This window comes from Ascaphus truei, chromosome 4 (assembly GCF_040206685.1).
Source record: "Ascaphus truei isolate aAscTru1 chromosome 4, aAscTru1.hap1, whole genome shotgun sequence".
NCBI lineage: Eukaryota > Metazoa > Chordata > Amphibia > Anura > Ascaphidae > Ascaphus > Ascaphus truei.
The window spans coordinates 39,185,402-39,205,918 of record NC_134486.1 but is presented as its reverse complement, the minus strand read 5'-3'; the positions used below and the strand labels follow the sequence as shown (position 1 = coordinate 39,205,918).

The window sequence follows — 20,517 nt, the reverse complement described above, 5'->3', positions numbered from 1 at the left end:
GTGGATTTAACCCCCGGGCGAGTAAATATTGGCCCAAGCAGCACACGTTTGGTACTAGGTGGCGAGTAGATTTTTTTGTGTGGCGAGTAGATTTTCTGGTGATTTGTCAACCACTGTATGTATATATATATATATATATATATATATATATATATATATATATATACACACACACACACACACACATTAAATATACATACACACACATATCACACACAACATATATATATATATATATATATATATATATATATATATATACACACTGTAAATAATACTGATTATATATATATATATATATATATATATATACACACACAACACACGGAGAGAGACACACACACACACAAACTGATAAATGCACAATATCATTATATACATAAGTATTAGAGCAATGCTCTATCAGTGAATGAGAATGGGTAACATTTATATTTGGCGAAAAACTTTAGTTCATGGAGGACATAAAAATGGCCATCAGTCCTTATAACTACAATTTTGGAATTGCTGAAGTATTTTCCTCAGTTTATGTATTTATCCCTAAGGAGTAACTAATATTTGGTTATTTCCAGATAAGCCTTAATGTGCAAAGCTGCAAAGCATTTTTGTGATTGTTACAACATGACAGAAAAAGTGTTAGCATTGCTTTGAATTCTAATATTGGGCACATGTAAAAGCGAATTCCCATGCAAGTCCGCCAGAGGTTATAGTTGCTGTGATTGTTCTGTTTTTATTGTTCTCGTTTCCCCCTCTCCCGTATTAGAATAAAACAAATATATATGTACTTGAATAACAACTATTCCTTTCGATATAATGCCATTTTTTCAATTAAGATCAACAACTGCGGGTGTATTATAAGCCTCCGGGAGACGCACCCAGCTTCTGAAAAGGGAGGAGCGTAATAATAAAAGATAATACAAATATTACAAGCAGAATTTGCTGTGGAGAAAACCCCATTTGAAGGCACAATGCAGTCTAACAAATTCCTTTGCTGTGCCCTGACAGAGAAGGGTTTTACATTTACATCAGAATTGTAATTTGTATCACGCTGATAAGAATCACCGGTATCGCACAGAAATGACAACTAAAGACTGCACATAGGATACATTACAAAAGGCACAAATATTGATATCGAGAACAAGTTCTATTGGCAAAAAAAGATATTCTGCAATACGCAAATTACGGACTTAGCTCCTAAAGGCAGATAGCAGAAGCCTGAATACTTAACCTCATTAAGGGCAGCTGACACAATGTCTCTCTGTAACAGCACAATAGCAGGTCAAACTTTTGTTCCTAGTGTCCTACAAACAATTTTCCAGCCCACGCTCAATAAATAAATTTGGTCTCCACACTCCCAATCAGGGCAGCACAATCCCCTCAGTAGCAGACCTATGATAAATGGACTTATTTTCCCAAATCAAACACTTGAATTTAAATTCAGATGAGTTAATGCAAAGGTCAACATTGTAATCAGTTCTTTTGATCTTTATAGAATTTCTGGAGTAATACATAATAAATCTGAAACCAGGCAATTTGCGAATCTGTATGTGTGACTGGTAATAAAAATCCTAACGATTAGAGCCTTTATGTACTTAGGGAAGGTTTTATAGCAAGCGCAATCGTAAGAGTCTCAATGCATCGGGAATGATGGCAATAGATAACAATGAAAGACACAAAAGGTTTGATCGTTTATATTACAATCCACTTAATTTGTAGAAGTCGGACGTAAAATACCTGAAAAAAATATATTGTTTTCTTGTTTATGTTGATGTCAATATAAAGCTAGCAGGTCATTATGGTACTTGGTTTCTCAAAGATCACATAATATTTTTTTTAAATTACAGGTTTGAAGCAGGGGGGTTGAACCCTGTTAATTACAGCTCAGGGGACCCCCTGCTTGCAGAGATACTTGCCTCAATAGGGGTGCCGGAATCTCTGCAGAGTTTAATGGTGCAGGTCACGTGGGACAATAGAATGCCGCACGGATGATGTCACGGCTTCCCATTGGTCGGCGGGACATTTAAACGTCGCCATTAGATTAAGGATCACAGTTTCTCTGCTTGCAGGGATCTCGGCACCACTACGGACGCAAGTATCTCTGCAAACAGGGGGTCCCCAGGGCTGAAATTACCAGGGTTCAGTTCCAAAGACCCCCTGCTTTAAACCCTGTAATAAATTTTTTTTTTTTTTAAAGTTAAGCCGTATTGCTGCTTTGAGGGAGAAGGCTTTTGTATACTAACTATTACTGTATTGCACAGTTTAAGTATAAGAGTGTAACATGTATTTTCACTAAATGATGTTTTGCCGCCCCCGGGATTCTCTTCATGTGTTGCCTCTTATTATGAGAGATTCAACGTTTTAAATCTTCTAATAAAACTAGATGTTAAATTCTAGGCTAAAACAAAAACAAAAATAAGTGCTCTCTGCTAAAATCAGTCTGTGTCACCTGCTTCAGGGAGGAAAATATCTATGTCCAACAGAGGATTTCAGCTGGACAATGATGAAAAGTCCATATGTTACAGTGCCACCATAAATTATGTTGGAACGTATGGTCAGGCCACAGAGGAGCTCCAAAAATAGGTTTGAAACAGCTCTCTGTCTGAAAGCAAATTGGCCAAATTCCGATATGAGAAAACATTGCTCTTGACATATATTTTCAGGAGGCTGCTGCTGTTTGAAGTTAGGTCTACAGAGATGAATTACAATATGCTACAGCTTTTAATTTGAAAGTCGTTATTCCATCAAGACACTAATATGCACTGGAATCTGCATGGGTCTATTGCCTTTAGGCTAAGAGGTTTATTCTGAAATGAAAGGGGGAAAAAAATGAATGATGTTGTGTCATAAGGTCGGAAACCCAGATAGAAACTTGTGTTTTGAAAATATGTAAATACCTTGAGAATTCCATTTTAATTATAGCAGATAAAAAAAAGAAAAGAAAAGAAAAAAAAAGGAAAATAAATTGTTTATATGAATAAAAATGAGAGCAGTGAAAAGGCAAGATTTTTTTTTTAGATACATTAAAATATACTCCACTTAAACTCAAAAATAAACATATTGCAATACAAAATTAACTTTATTTTTATATTAACCATTAGAGGTTGTGTAGCATTCAGAAGCAAACTGTATGCGTTCTACGAACATGGCTTCTCCTCCTGCAGCTAATCAATATGAATATATTATTCAATAATATATTCACAATAATATTGTGTTAGATTAAAATATAATACAGTGTAAAAAAAAAAAAAAGTCAATCTACATACTCAGGTTAGGTCCAGTTCTTCAATTAACATTCAATATTTTCATTTGTTTAACATTCGGAAAATCCCGGACCTCTTACAGTGAAATCAATCAGGGTCTTTGGGATTAACATACAGTGCTGATTAGTACTAGGATGTCCCAGAATCTAAAGGTATCTTCGGAGAAGCAAACGTGTGACCGTAACGAGCTGCCAGATTTCCATCACTCACTCGCTGTCAGAGTTCCGGATAGATGTCAACAAACAAAATGCGTTTTTGTTAAATTGATGTTCGCATCGGCACTTTTATTCTGCCTTTATTATATGCATTGAAACAGGGGAGCGCAAACTTTTGGTGCTGCACCCCCCTGCCTGCTCGCGCGCCCCCTTACCTTTGCCCGGCGTCAAATGATGCCGCGGGTTCATGTGACATCACGTCGCATAACCCCGCGGTGCCATGGCGATGCGTCGCCGAAGTTAAGGTAAGCAAGTTACAGAGGCCTTGCGCGCTCCCCGGCATTTAATTTAAATGCTTTGGGGAAGAGCACGGGGCTTCTGTAACCGCGCGCCCCCCCACCCCCCCACCCCCCAAAAAAATCTGGAACCCCCGTATTAAAGGAGCAAATCAAGTTGTTTCCCCCCCCCCTTCATTTTTTAATCCAAAATTGAAGCAGGGGATCTCCAGAGCTGAACGCCATTAATTTCAGCTCTAGAGACCCCCTGCTTCCAGAGATACCTACCTCTGAAGGGGGAGCCGGTATCTCATGCAGTTTAAAGCTCCCAGTCACATATGCCAATAGGAAGCCGCACCGGGTGATGTCACAGATTCCTATTGTCCTGCAGGGCCTTGAGCTTTGAAAATCCGCCATAATGTGAACCCTGGAGTGACTACTGGCCCCCACTATGGATGTAAGTGCGGTTCAGCTCGGAGACCCGCTGCTTCAATCCTGTAATAATAATAAAAACCACTTGGATTGCCTCTTTAAGGTGTGTTTTGTTCCCCTTGTGCATCAGTATGTGAATTGGGGAGTTCAAAGAAGAAGAGTTAGGGCGTATTTAAACGATGCACATATTACTAAAGGGTATCAGGTTCGCTTCTGCGTCATTCTTTTTCCGTTCATTAAGAAACATCCAGTAGTCGGAGACGGCATAATCCTCCCTGGTTTAAGAGCGGTGTCAAATGTGAGGGACTTTAACAAGCTTCCTGTGTTTAATGCGGATTCAAGCAAAAAACAAGGAAAGAAACAAAAAGCACACTACTTTCTGACCCCATAGGATCTCTGGTCAAGAGTCAATTAAAGAACAAGCTTTGTTAACCCTTTTGGGTGTTACAAGACATAGCCACTACATCATGGGGGTCTGGTACTCCGGGGGGGCCAACTCCAGTCATCCCAACAGGGCAGGTTTTCAGGATATCCCCGCTTCAGCACAAGTGGATCAGTTAAAAAAAAAAAAGTCATGATTTAAAAAAAAAAATAAAACCCCCCACGGAAGAGAATAAATAAAAATGAGCAGGACATGCACAGGGAGCAAGATACCAACACAAAAGCTAGATATTTCTGGGAGGGATTGCAGCTTTACCATTGCTGTTGCTTTAAAGATAATTAGACATATCACTAGATGCGAAGACCAAGAAAGCACAACAGCTTCCAGTTTTACATCAAGCATCCACAGATCCTTATCCCCATGAACCCCCCTCCCCTCACAAAACCTCTCTCTCCTGCCTTTTATATTGTATGCTACTTAGAAAAAGCCCTATCCCGACTATAAAATTATATTTCAATGTTGCAATGTTTCCTGAATGTGTTATTGTGGTGGTCTCCCACATCCCAATTGTAAAATAGCTTCTGTAAAAGGCAAAGACAGAGTATGTCTAAACTGAATGAGAGTGCAAGGCAGTGTACATTCCCTAACGAAGGCATATATTAAAGTACTACTGCAAACACCAATATTTACACACGATAAATGTTGCCCTCAAATAGTGTATATTTATGTTATGTTAAAACAGCATTTTGCAGATTGTATTCAAATCTAGTAGGGCTGAAGAATTAAAAAACTAAAACATTTTTTAGACCTACAGGAAAAAAAAAAAAAAAAAAAGACCATATACAGACTAATATCCCAGCCCTACAGGCCACCAGGAAAGTTTTACACTGAAGGGGCTAAAATCTTGAAATAAATGTTAAAGCTTTGTTGTTTTAAATAACAACCCTGAACAACGGTGTAAAGCCATATTGTCCCTCAGCATGAAGTGATCAGATATCTGACTAAAATGATGGACAGCTCTGGTCCACTGAACAGGAAAAAAATCCCATTTATTCTCTGCCAGATGGGACCTACTGGATGCTTCAGCGCAAACAACTCATCTTTCTTTGGACCTTCTTGTCCGGCTCGAGCTAGCCCTAGCTGATAATGATGGATATCAAGTCTACTATAAAGTGGGTGACAACAGCAGCCTTGTTATATCTGCCAGTCTTCTCATCTTGTCATTATTACAGATTGAAGATTTATTGGAGTTTATTGTTGAACTTGCAGGCTAGCAATTTGCCATTCATCATTCAGTACGCAAGGCGTGATGTACTACTGACCATGGCTGTAATTGCCAACTCCACCTGCTTCTGGAAATTAAAAGATCACCAGATAGGGCACAGGCTGTTGTGTATAGTGGCTCTACCGCAAGTTCCAACAGATACTTCTAAAAACATGCCCTTGCATCTCAAACATTTTGCACATGTCATTGCACTCACAGGAATCACTATTTTTCTAATTGTCCAAACTTGCTGGTAAAACTATTTTCAGTTTGATGCACAACAAAACCCTTAAGAGGTGGCAGCAAAGCAAACAGACTTCAGTAGTTTGGTTACCATCAGATATTAATCCTACTGGATGCCATATGGCCCAAAATAGATATGTCTGCTGGCAGCAAAACACCTTTAATGCTCTAAGGCCGTGTTAGGCGTCGAGCTTGCAAAACAAACTTGTTTGTATTGCGAAGCGCCGCTCTCCCTGTAGCGCATGTGTGCACGGTGCACTACTACATTGCCATCCTAGTGTTTGTTTCAGCGCGAGCTATGTAGCCTGCACTATGGACGTAGCCTAAGGCTCGGAAAAGAAGCAGCTGATCAAGTGTTTGTCTACTTCAATGTTCACGGTATTTCCTTTGCTTACAGTCAGGTTAAAACAGCATAGTAACATCTGTAGTAAATCTAAGCACCACGACTTGCTGCACTGCTTTTAAATGATTATTTTTTTTGTTACAGGATTAAAGCAGGGGGTCTTCAGCGCTGAACTTTGTTAATTTCCACTGTGAGGACCCCTGCTTCCCAAGACACTTACCTGTGTGGGTGCCGCCGGTATCTCTGTGAAGTTTAAATGCCCTGGTCATGCTGGCCAATAGGAAGCTGCACCGGATGACATCACGGCTTCCTATTGGCCCACGTGACATTTAAAGCCACCATTATTCTAGGCACACTGTCTCTCTGACTGTAGAGATACCGGCACCCCTACGAAGGTACGCATCTCGGGAAGCATTGTGTCCCTGGAGCTCAAATTAACCCAGTCCAGCTCCTGATAACCCCCCGCTTCAATCCTGTAATTAAAAAAAATTGTTAAATGCAATGCAGTATGTTGTGCTGCTTTAACATCGGTGTGTGTAAGAGATGTGACAAATCTGCCCAGAAACCCAAGGAGGATAAACTATTGTTTCTGGAAACGCATAAAAATACTTTCTGCTCATAGGTTTCTTTTTCAAAGCAACTGGCCAATATTCTATAGCAGCGGTGCGCAAACTGGGGGGCGCAAGATTATGTAGGGGGGGCGCAGGCTGCGTGCGGGGAAACCTGGGGGCGGGCAGAGCTGTGCACGGGCGGCCAGAAGCTCCGTGCAGAGGCTGCTTCCAGTTCCCTGCTCTCTCTGTGTCAGAGGGGGCGGGGCCTTCCCTGCTGTGTCTGTCTGCAGAGGGGGCGGGGCCTTGCTGCGGGGCCTTCCCTGCACATAGACAAGCCCTCCTCCTCCTGTCTGTTACCCGCCCGTTTTCAGCAGCACATGGGGGGACCGGAGCAGGTTTAGTTACTCCCTCCCCCCACCAGGTGTGTGTGTGTGTGTGTGTGTGTTGTGCCTGTTGGTTGTCTGTGTGTTGTGATTGAGTGTGTGTGGGTGTTGTGATTGAGTGTTGTGTGTTGGTGGTGATTATGTGAGTGTTGGTTGTGACTGTGTGTGTGTGTAGTGATTGAGTGTGTGCTGTGTTGGTTGTGATTTGAGTGGGTGTGTGTGTGTGCTGTGCCTGTTGGTTGTCTGTCTGTGTGTGTGTGTTGTGATTGTGTGTGTGGGTGTTGTGATTGAATGCAGCGGTGCACAAACTGAGGAAGGGGGCGCCCCTGGCGCAAGATTATTTAGGCGGGCGCGTGCTGCAAAACCTGGCTGCGCAGGCAAAAAAGATGTGCGCGCGCGCGGCCAAACAGAATAGTGCAGGTGGGGCCACGTGATACGGAGGTACGGGGGATGAGCACGCCCCAGCGCTGTGATGTCAAACGCCCCTCCTCCCGGCGTCTGCCCTACAATAGCGCTGTGTTCCTGCTCTCCTCCGCTGGCAACCTGCTTCGCTGCGATCCTCTGCAAGTGAAAGGGTCGGCTGCCACTATATCAATCATACTATGAATGTACAGAAATAATAAAAAAAAGTGTAAACACTTCCCCTCTCATGCTTGCAAAATTATGCAGGACACCCTGTGCTCATGCTTGGAGAGTTGGTGATGTCACCGCTCTCAGCGGCAGCGTGGACGCAGCCTAATTTTGCAAGAGCGAGCTGTTGAAGTATGTAAGTCGCCTCATGTGACAGCCCCTGAACCAATCAATGGCCTGGTCGCCCACGCCGCTGCAAAGCGAAAAACAACTTTCGCTAGCGGCGACGGGTGACATCGCGGGCACTATATGCGCAGCCTTAGACATATTTGTATTTACATTGTATACCGTTTAATAAAGGTTTTTTTTTCATGTGATTTAGATTACATCAGGCAGGGGGGGCTCCGAAAAATTTTATAGATAAAAAGGGGGGCTCGGCATAAAAAGTTTGCTCACCCCTGTTCTATAGGATGCATCAAGGATAAATGCATAGAGGCACCACAGGTACACACTGTGCATGTTGGTTCTGAGTTGACAGTTATGAAGTTCTGTATTTACAGAGTACGACATGACTGGGGTTTCTAAGAAGGTAAAGCATAGGACTACGACTGAACGGCCAAGTTATTACAAATGAGTGAATAGGTGCCCAATACTGAGCGGGACAATGAATGACTAAATCCCTGAACATTTACGTGCTTGGGCAGAGGGAATTAAATGGCAGGCAGGCTCCTCCCAAGTGTTTATTTGGACACCCAGGCCCAGGAAATACTTGAAAACGAGAGGTAACTCTTAATGTATTACTTTCTGGTAAAACATTTTATAAATAAATAAATGATTGACCTGGCAGATGCCTTATAACGAATTCTTTTTTTATAGCAGCAGTTCAACAGTTTGCGGTTCTGTCAACAGAAAGTAAAGGGGCCATTTGCAGGTGGTAACGCACTCGTCTAGTTGTTGCTTTGGTCTTTTTAGACAGTCGCTGAGATGGCGCTCGCGCGTCAGGTACAAATTGCATAATCCCTATGAGGCCGCCCTTAGTGCGCGCACGCACGAGGGAGCGCGATGTTGCATCCGCAATTTGAAAAGACTATTTTTTTTTGCGGTTCAGCCAATGAGGGCGAACCAGCTTTGTGACGCATCCGCCACGCCTCCCCAATCGCATGCCGCTCAGTTTACACATCGCTCGGGCAACAGGCGTGCGCGTGTCTATGCGGTCCGTCAAGTAGTGTAATCTTAGCCTTCTACATAAAAGTAAAGATTCTGCTCAGGTATCGCCTATTCAAGTGCATTCAAGCAGTATGAAAGTAATCAATATGAGGGTGTTGGGTTCCTGACAATATAAATGAAGTTCAGAGTAAAAACAAATCTTGCAAACTAGGAGTTCAAAGCGACAAAAAACTTCGAATGATCTAATCTGGAGAAAAGATCGGCCACTCCATGCAATGTCCTCCCAAAGGGAAGCGGAGCAAAGTAACAACCTTTGTACCGAGGTTTGCCGTTATTACAAGGAAAACAATGGTTTATTTTATACACCTTTATCAGAAAAAGCGGTTAAGAGCAAATAATGCAAACGCCTCTTTTGATTGCACTTCACTAGGCAAAAGTGCAAGAAATAAATCTTGAGCTACTTTAGACACAGGTTACAAATCCAAAGAGGGTGTACTGATGCAGCGGCCGTTATTCGAACACTTCACGCGTCATGTACATCGGAATCCCGATTTTAAACCGCGGGATGAATTCCAGCCTTCCCGCACTAAGATGCGAGCGCGGCGAGAGCAGAAAAACGAATTTTAGTGTTCTGGCTATTAAAAACATGAAATTGACACAATAGCACAGTAGCACAGTACTGTGCACATTACAATTCATCCATTTTATTGCAAACAAAGAAACAGAATCCATGAAATTCAAACAAAACAGGGGCGATTGGCCGCGTTCATGATGCGTGGGGAACAGCAGAGAACTCAAAATCGGCGCCGAGATGTGTTCGAATAACGGCCGCTGCATCAGTACAACATAGGATAAGAAGTGATGCATCTTGTTTCTACGGTAGACATGATCTAACTAGAGTAGTTAGTGGAAACCAACCCTTTATGCTTTGTGCCTTTCCTAGTGGGGGCCAAGAGTTTGAAATGTGAAATGAATCTGCCTGCCTAAGGCCTGGGTCCCGCTGCTTCCGACGGGGCGCGCGGCCGCGTGCGCGTCACTCACTGGACATGTTTCTCCCGAGCCGGCCCCAGTCCCTCCTCCCTGAAGGGCTCGCTACACGCTGTGACGCGTCAGCCGCCAGGGGATGCAAGAGAATTGTAATCCCGAGCGGCGACGCATCACGTGTTGTGGCTGTGAGCCAATGAGATGGGGAGGAGGGAGGAGAGCAGCAATTTGTCTTCTGACTGCAGCACCAAGGGAGCCCCTCTGCTCCCTCCCAGACTCTCCTGTATGACACACTCTCCTGACACACTCCGGCACAGTGTGATGGCCCCCCCCCCCCCCACATAGTCTGAGTCTGCAGATGCACGGGGGGCGGGAACCCCTGGCAATAAGGGGAGGCTTCGGGGAGTGGGGGAAAGCAGCTGCTGCACCAACGGAGCCCCCCTGCTCCTTCCCACAGACTCTCTCCTCAGGGAGGCTGCGGGGAGCGGGGAGGCGGGGGAGGGAACCCCCTGACACACAGTGTGATGGCCCCGCCCCCCCGACGTCATTGCAGCGCCCCCGACCCATTTTGACCACGCCCCCCCCCCGCTCCAGCTCCTGCTCCCTACAGACCGCAGATAGCGGTCAAGTGCCTCTCCACGCGCCGCCTGTCTGCAGTGCGGGTGCGTGGTCTGAGGCAGCGGGGCCTTAGCCTTAGATTACCAACAGCCTTCCTGGTTTCCAACACAGGTCACCCTAAATCTATGGCCATTTCCTTAAACACCTGACAACTCTGCCTTTCCTAAATCATTTCTATACAATTGTATAATAATAATAATAATAATAATAATAAAAAAAACTCTGGTTTGGTTCCCTCCTGCTTTTAAATATACGATCAACAAAATTACCCCATTTGTGATAACAGATGCATGCAATTCTATGGATTAGTTGAAAATAAACTACCTGGAATCTTTTAGCAAAATGCTAATTGACCGAAGGAAAACATTAAAAAAAGAGGCAATGCTCCTTTTATTTGACAGTAACAGGAATAAATAAACATTACGTTTTCAACTGAGCCAGAGGATCGAATAATAGGCATATATAATGAGTTGTCACCTTGCAGCTCAATTAGCCCTCATGTAAAAACAAGGCATGTAAGGAGAAATAAGGTTCTGACATTATCTCTGCCAACAAGATAATTACGCAGCCTTCATTTAACAGTAGGGCAACACTACTGTAGCAACAAATTAACGCCGTTCCCTTTGAAATTCATGGTGTGTTTTCGCATATAATACCATTTGTCTTGCGTCAAGTGAGCATTTCCATTACTTTTTTCCCAATAGCAAGTTCCTGGTTTGGCTCCAAAATGACATCACTTCAGTATAATAAAATGTCAGAACTTAACGCTAAATGAAGTGTGGATAAATCTTTAACCCTAAGAGACACTGGGTGCAGGGTGCGCCAGGAAAATCCTTCAAAATGGACTAGAGCAGTGTTTTTTTTGGTTAAGGAACCCTAAAATTATATTATGAAATTCTGAGGGTCAGATGCATTGTAAAGAATCTCAACCCTCTCCAACAGCGTGTCTGAGATCAGATGCATTGTAAGGAACCCCAACTCTCTCTAATAGCGCGTCTGAGATCAGATGCATTGTAAGGAACCCCAACTCTCTCTAATAGCGTGTCTCACATCAGATACATTGTAAATTCTTCTGTGTTTGGTAATATTTTCAAATGACCTGATAATTGCAGGGAATACCTGCTGAAAAACACTGGGTTAGAATGTTCAGAGCCAACCATTAACTCATAGAGGAAAGAGAACCAGGAAATGTCAGTACCAAGTCTAGGACTGTCCGATGTCAATCACATGGGGTAAATTAGGGGTATATAAAGAAGTAAGGGGACTGTGTTTTGCCTATCCCTTGAAAAAGGCCAGAGGGAGAAACATGTTGGGCTATTTCTCCTATCTGTATTTATTATCTCCCGGTATTTTTGGTTGAGGGATTATGCAACTGTGGTTTGCAATGAAGAAGTTTATTATTATTTTTTATCTTCGACTTGGTGCAGAGTGTTTCTGGAAATCATTGACCCTGTACAAGGTGCACATTGCTTTCTGACCACTCTTGTTTCTACAAATCTACACGACAACAACCAGACTTTCCATGAAACTGCAATAGCAAAAGTCAGGAGACTATCGCATGCAAACTCGAACTGGAGTCATACAAATCGACACCATCACAGTCGAATGGATATCTTCTATACGTTACTTGGGTTCATATAAACACGTCGGCCACATAGATTAGCAGCAACAAACAACAATCAGTGCTGCTATCATAAGATTATTAAAAATGACTGGAGAGACAACAGAGGGTGACTTTTAAAAAACGGAATGCCCTTGCCCGCTTGTTTCATACACGGCACAAGAACCAGCATCCACACCGGCCTAATGACATTCCCGGTACATCACACAACTTTGGGCCATACTGGATTGAGGCATAAGAGAAGGGCTCCCTGATTCTTTGAAGCCAGAGTAGGAGGAATCCAGAGACGTGACCGATGTAACGTGATCAGATGACTCTGGTTTAAAAAAAGGTCCGTTACCCAACATCCTGGTACTCACAAGGTTAAACTAAAATGAACTTTCTAGGTAGGTTTGTACATGAAGGGGGAGACTCACAGGTTTACGCACCATCATCCCACGCCAACTGCCATGTCAAGAGCAGTTAACGTAGTGTGTCAACCTGTACCGGAGGTTGGGGCATCTCACCATATGAAAGCGAAAACTACAACGCACATAATCACGTGGTTGCTCCATCCCTGGATTTGGGATTGAACCTGTAAACACAGTTGGGTATAATCCATGTAGTTGGCCAAAAAAACATTTTGTAAAGCATTTAACAATCTAAATCGGTCTCTTTAAACAAATCTAACCATGCTAAACAGAACAGTTCTTAGAGAGTCAATGAAGATTAGAAGAGGGGCAGGGACTGGATTTGCTTCTGCAAACGGTTGTTGAAAACAGTGATAACACACATGGAAGTAGCAAGAAGAGATCAAACCTCTCAAATTTCAGATCACTATGCTGACAAATCAACTTTAAAAAGGGATTTAAATATAATTCTAAGTGTAAGATTTTAGTAAACAAAAAAAGGCATCAGCAACAAGTATCCTATTAAATAGATCACTGCCATAAGACATTAAGAAACTGAATATAAATAGAAAATATCCCATTGCGACAAATTAATGAAAGGCTTCATACATTTGTCACTTTTCTATGCCAGGAGTGGCCAACTCTAATCCAAGAGCCTATCAACAGGTCACATTTTAAGGTTATCCCTGCTTCAGCAGTCGTTGACTGAACCACCTGTTAGTGGCCCTCGAGGACAATATGCTTTATTCGATGGTGTTAATCGTGCATATTTTGAAACCGCTTCAAGCACTTCAGATTAACACAACATTTTTTTATATTATTGCTGCGATATATATATATATATATATATATGTATATATATATATATACATACATACATACATACATACATACATACATATATACATACACACACACACTTGCAGAAGACACCTTAAAGTCACTTATGCAGTCAGCATTATATTATAGTTACATAGGAGATGAGGTTGAAAAAGGGCAATGTCCATCAAGTTGAACCTATGCTAAATGTATAAATTTAGACAACAGATACTTATCCTATATTGAGCCAATAATCGAAAACAAAAATGTTCCAAATACTGCAACAATCGAAATTGAAGTTGCTTTAAGGTTGAAGTATAACCAAAAGAACCAATGACCGTTGACAACCTGACATGGGGATTTAAATGGCAATCCAATAGAAGTCATAACCGATGATTTTGCAGCTTCCTACTGGCCAAAGATCTGGCAGCCATTTTGTTTCAACCGGTAACTTCACTGTTCAGCATCTCTAGAATAAGGGGGTCCCCAAAGCTGAAAATAGTGGTGTCAGCTTCAGGGGACCCCTGGTGTCTGCCTTGTAAAAAAACAAAGGTACCGCTCCATCAATATAACAGAATGTGAGGTAAAGCTGACAGGTAATGTCCATTAGAAATGTCCCTTTTTCAGAAGCGGCGAGTCAGAGTTTGTAGCGATTCAGAGAGGGAGCATCGGCTTATAAACCTCTCAAAAACCTCATCTATACAACACGTGTAGAGATACCTGTACATGTGAACACACCTAAAATACCTGGCAAATAAGCTAATTTGAACATGCAAATAAGCTTATTTGATTATGTAAAGAATATTCTAAAAATTTACATAGGACGGTCAGTCTCGGACTGGGTCTGGCATTAAATAGACAAAACTGCTAATTCTTGTAAATACAGTACTGTAGGCAGTTTTTGCAACATTTTAGTCAATGTTCTGATGCTTGGCAAAACATTTTACAAGAAGCAACATTGGGGAGTTGGAGAAACCCGAAAAATTGTTCAACTGCATTTTGGCTATACTATATACTGTCCTTCATAAAATGCATCTAGCATACAGTTACAGAAACGGTGTCACATTTTGTTACCGGACTCCAATGTGACTGTTTGTATTGGGAACTGCCAGGCTAACTCTAGCCGGAGTACAAATCTGCCTTTTATTTCAGAATTAAATTTTCGTGTCAAATCTGCTCTGTGTTTTTTTTTTATACAAACTTCTCTGGCTGGTTAATAAAGCCAGACAAAAAGGAGGTATGGTGTCTGATCAGCCATTCAACTATTTCTTTAGACCACAAAAGATTGAAAATGACATTTATTTATAAATAGGTATACATTTTGGCTATTCTTTTGTTGTTTTCTTCCCATTGTATACATTGAGTGCACTACTGTACTAACTGTTGCCATGTAAGCATGCAACTGGCATCCTGCCTCACCCACATATCTTGTTGCAATAGCTGCCTGGCCCCAAGAGGACCATAACAGTGATCTGAACTAAAATGGAGATAAACATCAGCGTACCCGATCATGTGACATTCCCTAAATGTTATAAGGACAGTCTGAACGATAATTTCATAACAAGGCCCCAAGAGCAGCAAACTCCAACTAACATTTGGTTTACTTTTTTTTTGGTACCAAATCTGATTTAAGGGAGTTTAACTGTATTATTTAAATCACAGGGGTCCATCTGGTGGCCAAGATATTCATCTTTGAATACGCCAGTGTTTATGGTCCCTTTTGGGAAATTAACATGGCTGCCATCCAAGCTTCACTCCCATGGGTCAACAGGAAGTCGCAATGTAAGTTGAGCGTGACATTACAGCTTCCTATTGGACGATTCCTAGAGCAATGTATAGCGAGGTTCCGCTCCATGGTCCACACAAATCCCAATTCCAATAAAGAAAAATGGGGGGGGGGGAGGGGTTGCTTTGAGGTGGCATGATAATAATCAAGAGTTATTTAAAGATAATACAGTCCCATGGTATTAAAAACTCCAACCAACTGCACTTGACTCAATTCAGCTGAAGGGGGGCTAAGCTGGGTTGACATAGTGACTCTGGGCCAAAATGTTTACAAACATATAAAAATATGCTAAGTTAAATTCAAATAGCCTTCACATATAGGAGCATCTTTTACAGAAGTCATTTGTATTTCAAAAATTAGTTAGCAGAGGCACACAAAACCCTCTCACAAATCGTCCCTAGAAATAACAGCTAAAATGTTTTCTATATCTTAATCTTGTTGCTGATGTAAGTTCTGCAAGGGGTCCCGTTAGCTGGAGTTTACCGCTATCAATAGCCACATTAGTTATGGCTGTAATGAAATGAACAAAATGCGTGCAAGGACCATCACTATAACAACTCAAAGGGACGACACAAAAAGCCTTTGAACATTTTTTTATGAGGACCCTTGTATAAAGCAGGTTTGCTTTGGTTAAATAAAAATGCAGCCCAACAAAATGATTCCCATGCAGAGCCATTGTCTAGTAAAGTAAATGAATTCTGGCATAATGGAATGACTGAGACGTGAAAGAATTACTGGCAAATGCACATACAAGACAAAAAGATAGCTAAGTCTAAATTAAGATGTTCGCTATGAAGTTTCCAATAGGACCTTGACATGACTGTTGACCTACTCATGACATGATCACACCAGTAAGGATTTGGAATTCTATTAGTATTACCAGAGGAAAAAAGTCAAGGAGTCATCAGGAAAACAAATCTATATCTTCTACTCCATCAGCCAATTACTGTTGTTAAAATGGAATTAGATGGGTATTGACAATGCTGTGGGGATAAGGATTAAGCAGACGGCTGAGTATACAACTAGCACTGACGGTCGTTTTTTTTGCTTCAGAAACTTAAACAAATCTGCGATGGGAAAGCGATGTGCATTATGCATTAGTAGGATTCTAATCATAGCCATAGAGGTCTCTTTCTGCATGGCTAGCAGTCATATTGGCATGCTTTCAAGCAACATATCACAGATTACACACAAACAGGAGGATGGACTCACAGGATTAGATATTCCACTAGCATCACCATGCAGTAACAAGATGCAGGAGATGGATGGGGGGGGGGGGCGATGGGGGCTGTCAAATGCCTGAGTTCTTCATTCACTTCAATACAACAGAACACACAATCTAAAAGTTTCTTTGTTCTGTAGGACAGCAAACGACAGATTTTAATATGCACACAAATTGTATACATTTTCCACTCGGTTTTGTGGGACAGCATACAATTGTTTGAAAAAAACAAAAACACATAATAATTGTTTTTATATCTATATATAGAGATATAGAGATATAGATATATATATATATATACACACACAAACAAAAGACTGCGCCTATAAGTGGGTATATATATTAGACAAATGTTGCACGTATATATAAAATAATTTTAGAATTGCCCTTGATAGTATGGGATATTGAAATAATAACGTGAATTCTAATAAGATGATGATTTAACCAAATGGATAATATATATAAAATGCCAATGAATGAGATATGTATGTCTATATATTGCTAATGTGTATATATTGCCAACTAAAAATATATGTGACCAAAAATAATATTTAAAAAAATGAACAAGGGATAATTATAAATAAAAATCAATATAAATACATGAACCGTATAATAAAAGTCCAAAAGATGAATATCTCAATTGTTTGATGACACTGTAGTCATGATACCGGCAGCCTTCCACAGAGAACCAATGAATTCCAAGCCGATCTGTACAAAAAACGCAAAAAGAAAGCGCCAGATCTTAGTGCAATATGTCCTAAAAAATACACATTTAATATCCCTTAAAATTCCAACAAAATGCAAACTCACAAACAAAGTTAAAACAGCTTTTTATGAGGTATACTCATGCAACAAACGAGGACTCAGCTACTCAGCTCACTCGATCTATTCACCGCATGGAATCGCAATGCTCCTCTGGGTCTCCGTCCAGCAGGAACTCAGGGAGCGACACAGTTACTCTTGATGTCATCCGGGAACAAAACTGGCGTGTATTAGGTTCCGGGCAGAGTTGTGTACTGCGTGCATGCTAGTATTGCAGCTGATAGCGTCTATGAGTCCAGGTACCACACTACATACACCCTACGTGTTTCTTCACATCCCCTAATGAAATCACGTAATGTGAAGAAATGCGTAGGGTGTATGTCGAGTTGCTAGTGTGGTTACTCACCTTGGCATCCTGGAGTCATAGACGCTATCAGCTGCAATACTAGCTTGCACGCAGTACACAGCTCTGCCCGGAACCTAATACACGCCAGTTTTGTTCCCGGATGACATCAAGAGTAACTGTGTCGCTCCCTGAGTTCCTGTTGGACGGAGACCCAGAGGAGCATTGCGATTCCATGCGGTGAAGAGATCGAGTGAGCTGAGTAGCTGAGTCCTCGTTTGGTGCATGAGTATACCTCATAAAACGCTATTTTAACTTTGTTGTTTGTGAGTTCGCATTTTGTTGGAATTTTAAGGGATATTAAATGTGTATTTTTTAGGACATATTGCACTAGGATCTGGCGCTTTCTTTTTGCGTTTTTTGTATATGTATGTATGTTTATATATATATATATATATATATATATATATATATATATATATATATATATATATACAGTGGTTGACAAATCACCAAAAAATCTACTCGCCACACAAAAAAATCTACTCGCCACCTAGTACCAAACGTGTGCTGCTTGGGCCAATATTTACTCGCCCGGGGGTTAAATACACTCGCCCGGGGCGAGCAAATGTATAGGTTTGTCGAACACTGTATATATATATATATATATATATATATATATATATATATATATATAGTGGTTGACAAATCACCCAAAAATCTACTCGCCACACAAAAACCAAACGTGTGCTGCTTGGGCCAATAGGAGCTCGCCACGATGTTAAATCCACTCGCCCGGGGCGAGCAAATGTATAGGTTTGTCGAACACTGATAGTTTTATATATATATATATATATATATATATATAAAACTGAGTTAAGTTATGGTGAGTAAAAAAAGTGACAAAAACCCTCCACAGGAAAGCAAATATGCAAATATAGCTGTGTGCTCATCTGCATGTCTTAGGCAGGTCTGCAACCCCGCCCTTCCCCATTATCACCCAGCATACAGCACTTCCACTGCAGCAAGGGATTCTGGGAAATAACATGCAAATGAGCACACAGTGTCACTTTTTGCCTCAATAACCATTTTTAACATGGTTCCCTATAGGCTTAAGCTTGTTGCATGGTCACAGCTTTGAGCACAGCCAGGGTTAAGGTGCATACCCAGAAAACCACCCACAGACAGCTGTTTCGACCTTTATGGGTCTCATCAGTGTGGGATTGATTTTACTGGGAATGCAAGAGAGGCTATGGGATAGGCTAAACCATAATACTGAGTTAAGTTATGGTGAGTAAAAAAAGTGACAAAAACCCTCCACAGGAAAGCAAATATGCAAATATAGCTGTGTGCTCATCTGCATGTTTTAGGCAGGTCTGCAACCCCGCCTTTCCCCATTATCACCCAGCATACAGCACTTCCACTGTCATTTCCCAGAATCCCTTGCTGCAATGGAAGTGCTGTATGCTGGGTGATAATGGGGAAAGGCGGGGTTGCAGACCTGCCTAAGACATGCAGATGAGCACACAGCTATATTTGCATATTTGCTTTCCTGTGGAGGGTTTTTGTCACTTTTTTTACTCACCATAACTTAACTCAGTATTATGGTTTAGCCTATCCCATAGCCTCTCTTGCATTCCCAGTAAAATCAACCCCACACTGATGAGACCCATAAAGGTCGAAACAGCTGTCTGTGGGTGGTTTTCTGGGTATGCACCTTAACCCTGGCTGTGCTCAAAGCTGTGACCATGCAGCAAGCTTAAGCCTATAGGGAACCATGTTAAAAATGGTTATTGAGGCAAAAAGTGACACTGTGTGCTCATTTGCATGTCATTTCCCAGAATCCCTTGCTGCAGTGGAAGTGCTGTATGCTGGGTGATAATGGGGAAAGGCGGGGTTGCAGACCTGCCTAAGACATGCAGATGAGCACACAGCTATATTTGTGTGTGTATATATATATATATATATATATATATATATATATATATATATATATATATATCACGCATTTGGACATCTCTTAAGATATCGTGACCAAATTTTGTATGATGGTTCCTGAGATCAAGGAGCAAGTTTTTGTCTATGTTTGGAAATTGGAAATATTCTATTTTTAATTCTGCGAGTTATTACAATTTCTCTGAGGAGACAGTAAGCCACTAGGTGTTGTACCTGGCAGGCTATGTATCTGGCGTGTGACATCATGCTGATGACATGATAATGCACATAGCCTGGTGGCAGATAAGGAGAGTGAGATCACTATAAAGTTTACACAGAAAGCATACGAAGAAAGAAAGTGGAAGTCAGTTGGCACGTGAGGAGAAAGTAAGAATGCTGGAGGACAGAGGCGGAAAAAAATTGGGGACATCATAAGGTACAGGAGAGCCCCACTAATACGGCGGGTTCCGTTCTGAGGACCCACCGTAAAGCAAAAATCGCCGGAAAGTGGAATGGCGATTTTCGTTAGGTGCGCATGCGCAGACCGGCAATGCGCCATTCTGCGCATGCGCAGACCGGCAATGCGCCATTCTGCGCATGCGCAGACCGGCAATGCGCCATTCTGCGCATGCGCGACAGAAGGAAACCCCTCCATTCCGCGCATGCACGACCCCTGGCCGGCCCGTTCTGCGCATGCGCAGACATGGCGGCCCCCTTCTCGGCACTGCCGTATCAGCGGGGCTCTGCTGTATTAAAGGAAAGTGATGGGAAGGGGAGGTGGGTGTGAGAAGAGGGTGGGGGGGGGGTGTGAGAGGAGACGAGGGATGAGGTTGGTGTCTTAGAATTCACAAGGAATACCTTTAAAGCTGGAAGCTGGGGCGCTGTGCATTTGGACAACTTTTAAAGATATCGTAACCATATTTTGCATGATGGTTCCTGAGATCAAAGAGCAGGTTTTGGTCTATGTTTGGACACAATTCGCTGATGACATGATCCCATCACACAACCCTCAAGCT

General features: G+C 41.9%; 1 protein-coding gene across 5 annotated transcripts in view; it reads right to left on the bottom strand.

The window, feature by feature from the left end:
* GPATCH2 (G-patch domain containing 2) overlaps window positions 1-20,517 on the bottom strand; it is a 159,724-nt gene that overhangs the window by 90,382 nt on the left and 48,825 nt on the right. The window contains exon 6 of one of the 5 annotated variants that reach the window (XM_075595595.1): window positions 2,700-2,801. The exons of the other annotated variants lie outside the window; for them this stretch is intronic. Coding sequence (XP_075451710.1) covers window positions 2,739-2,801 — 63 coding nt within the window. The 3' untranslated portion in view covers window positions 2,700-2,738. Of the gene's footprint in view, window positions 1-2,699; window positions 2,802-20,517 lie in introns of those variants that run through there. 5 annotated transcript variants of the gene reach the window in all.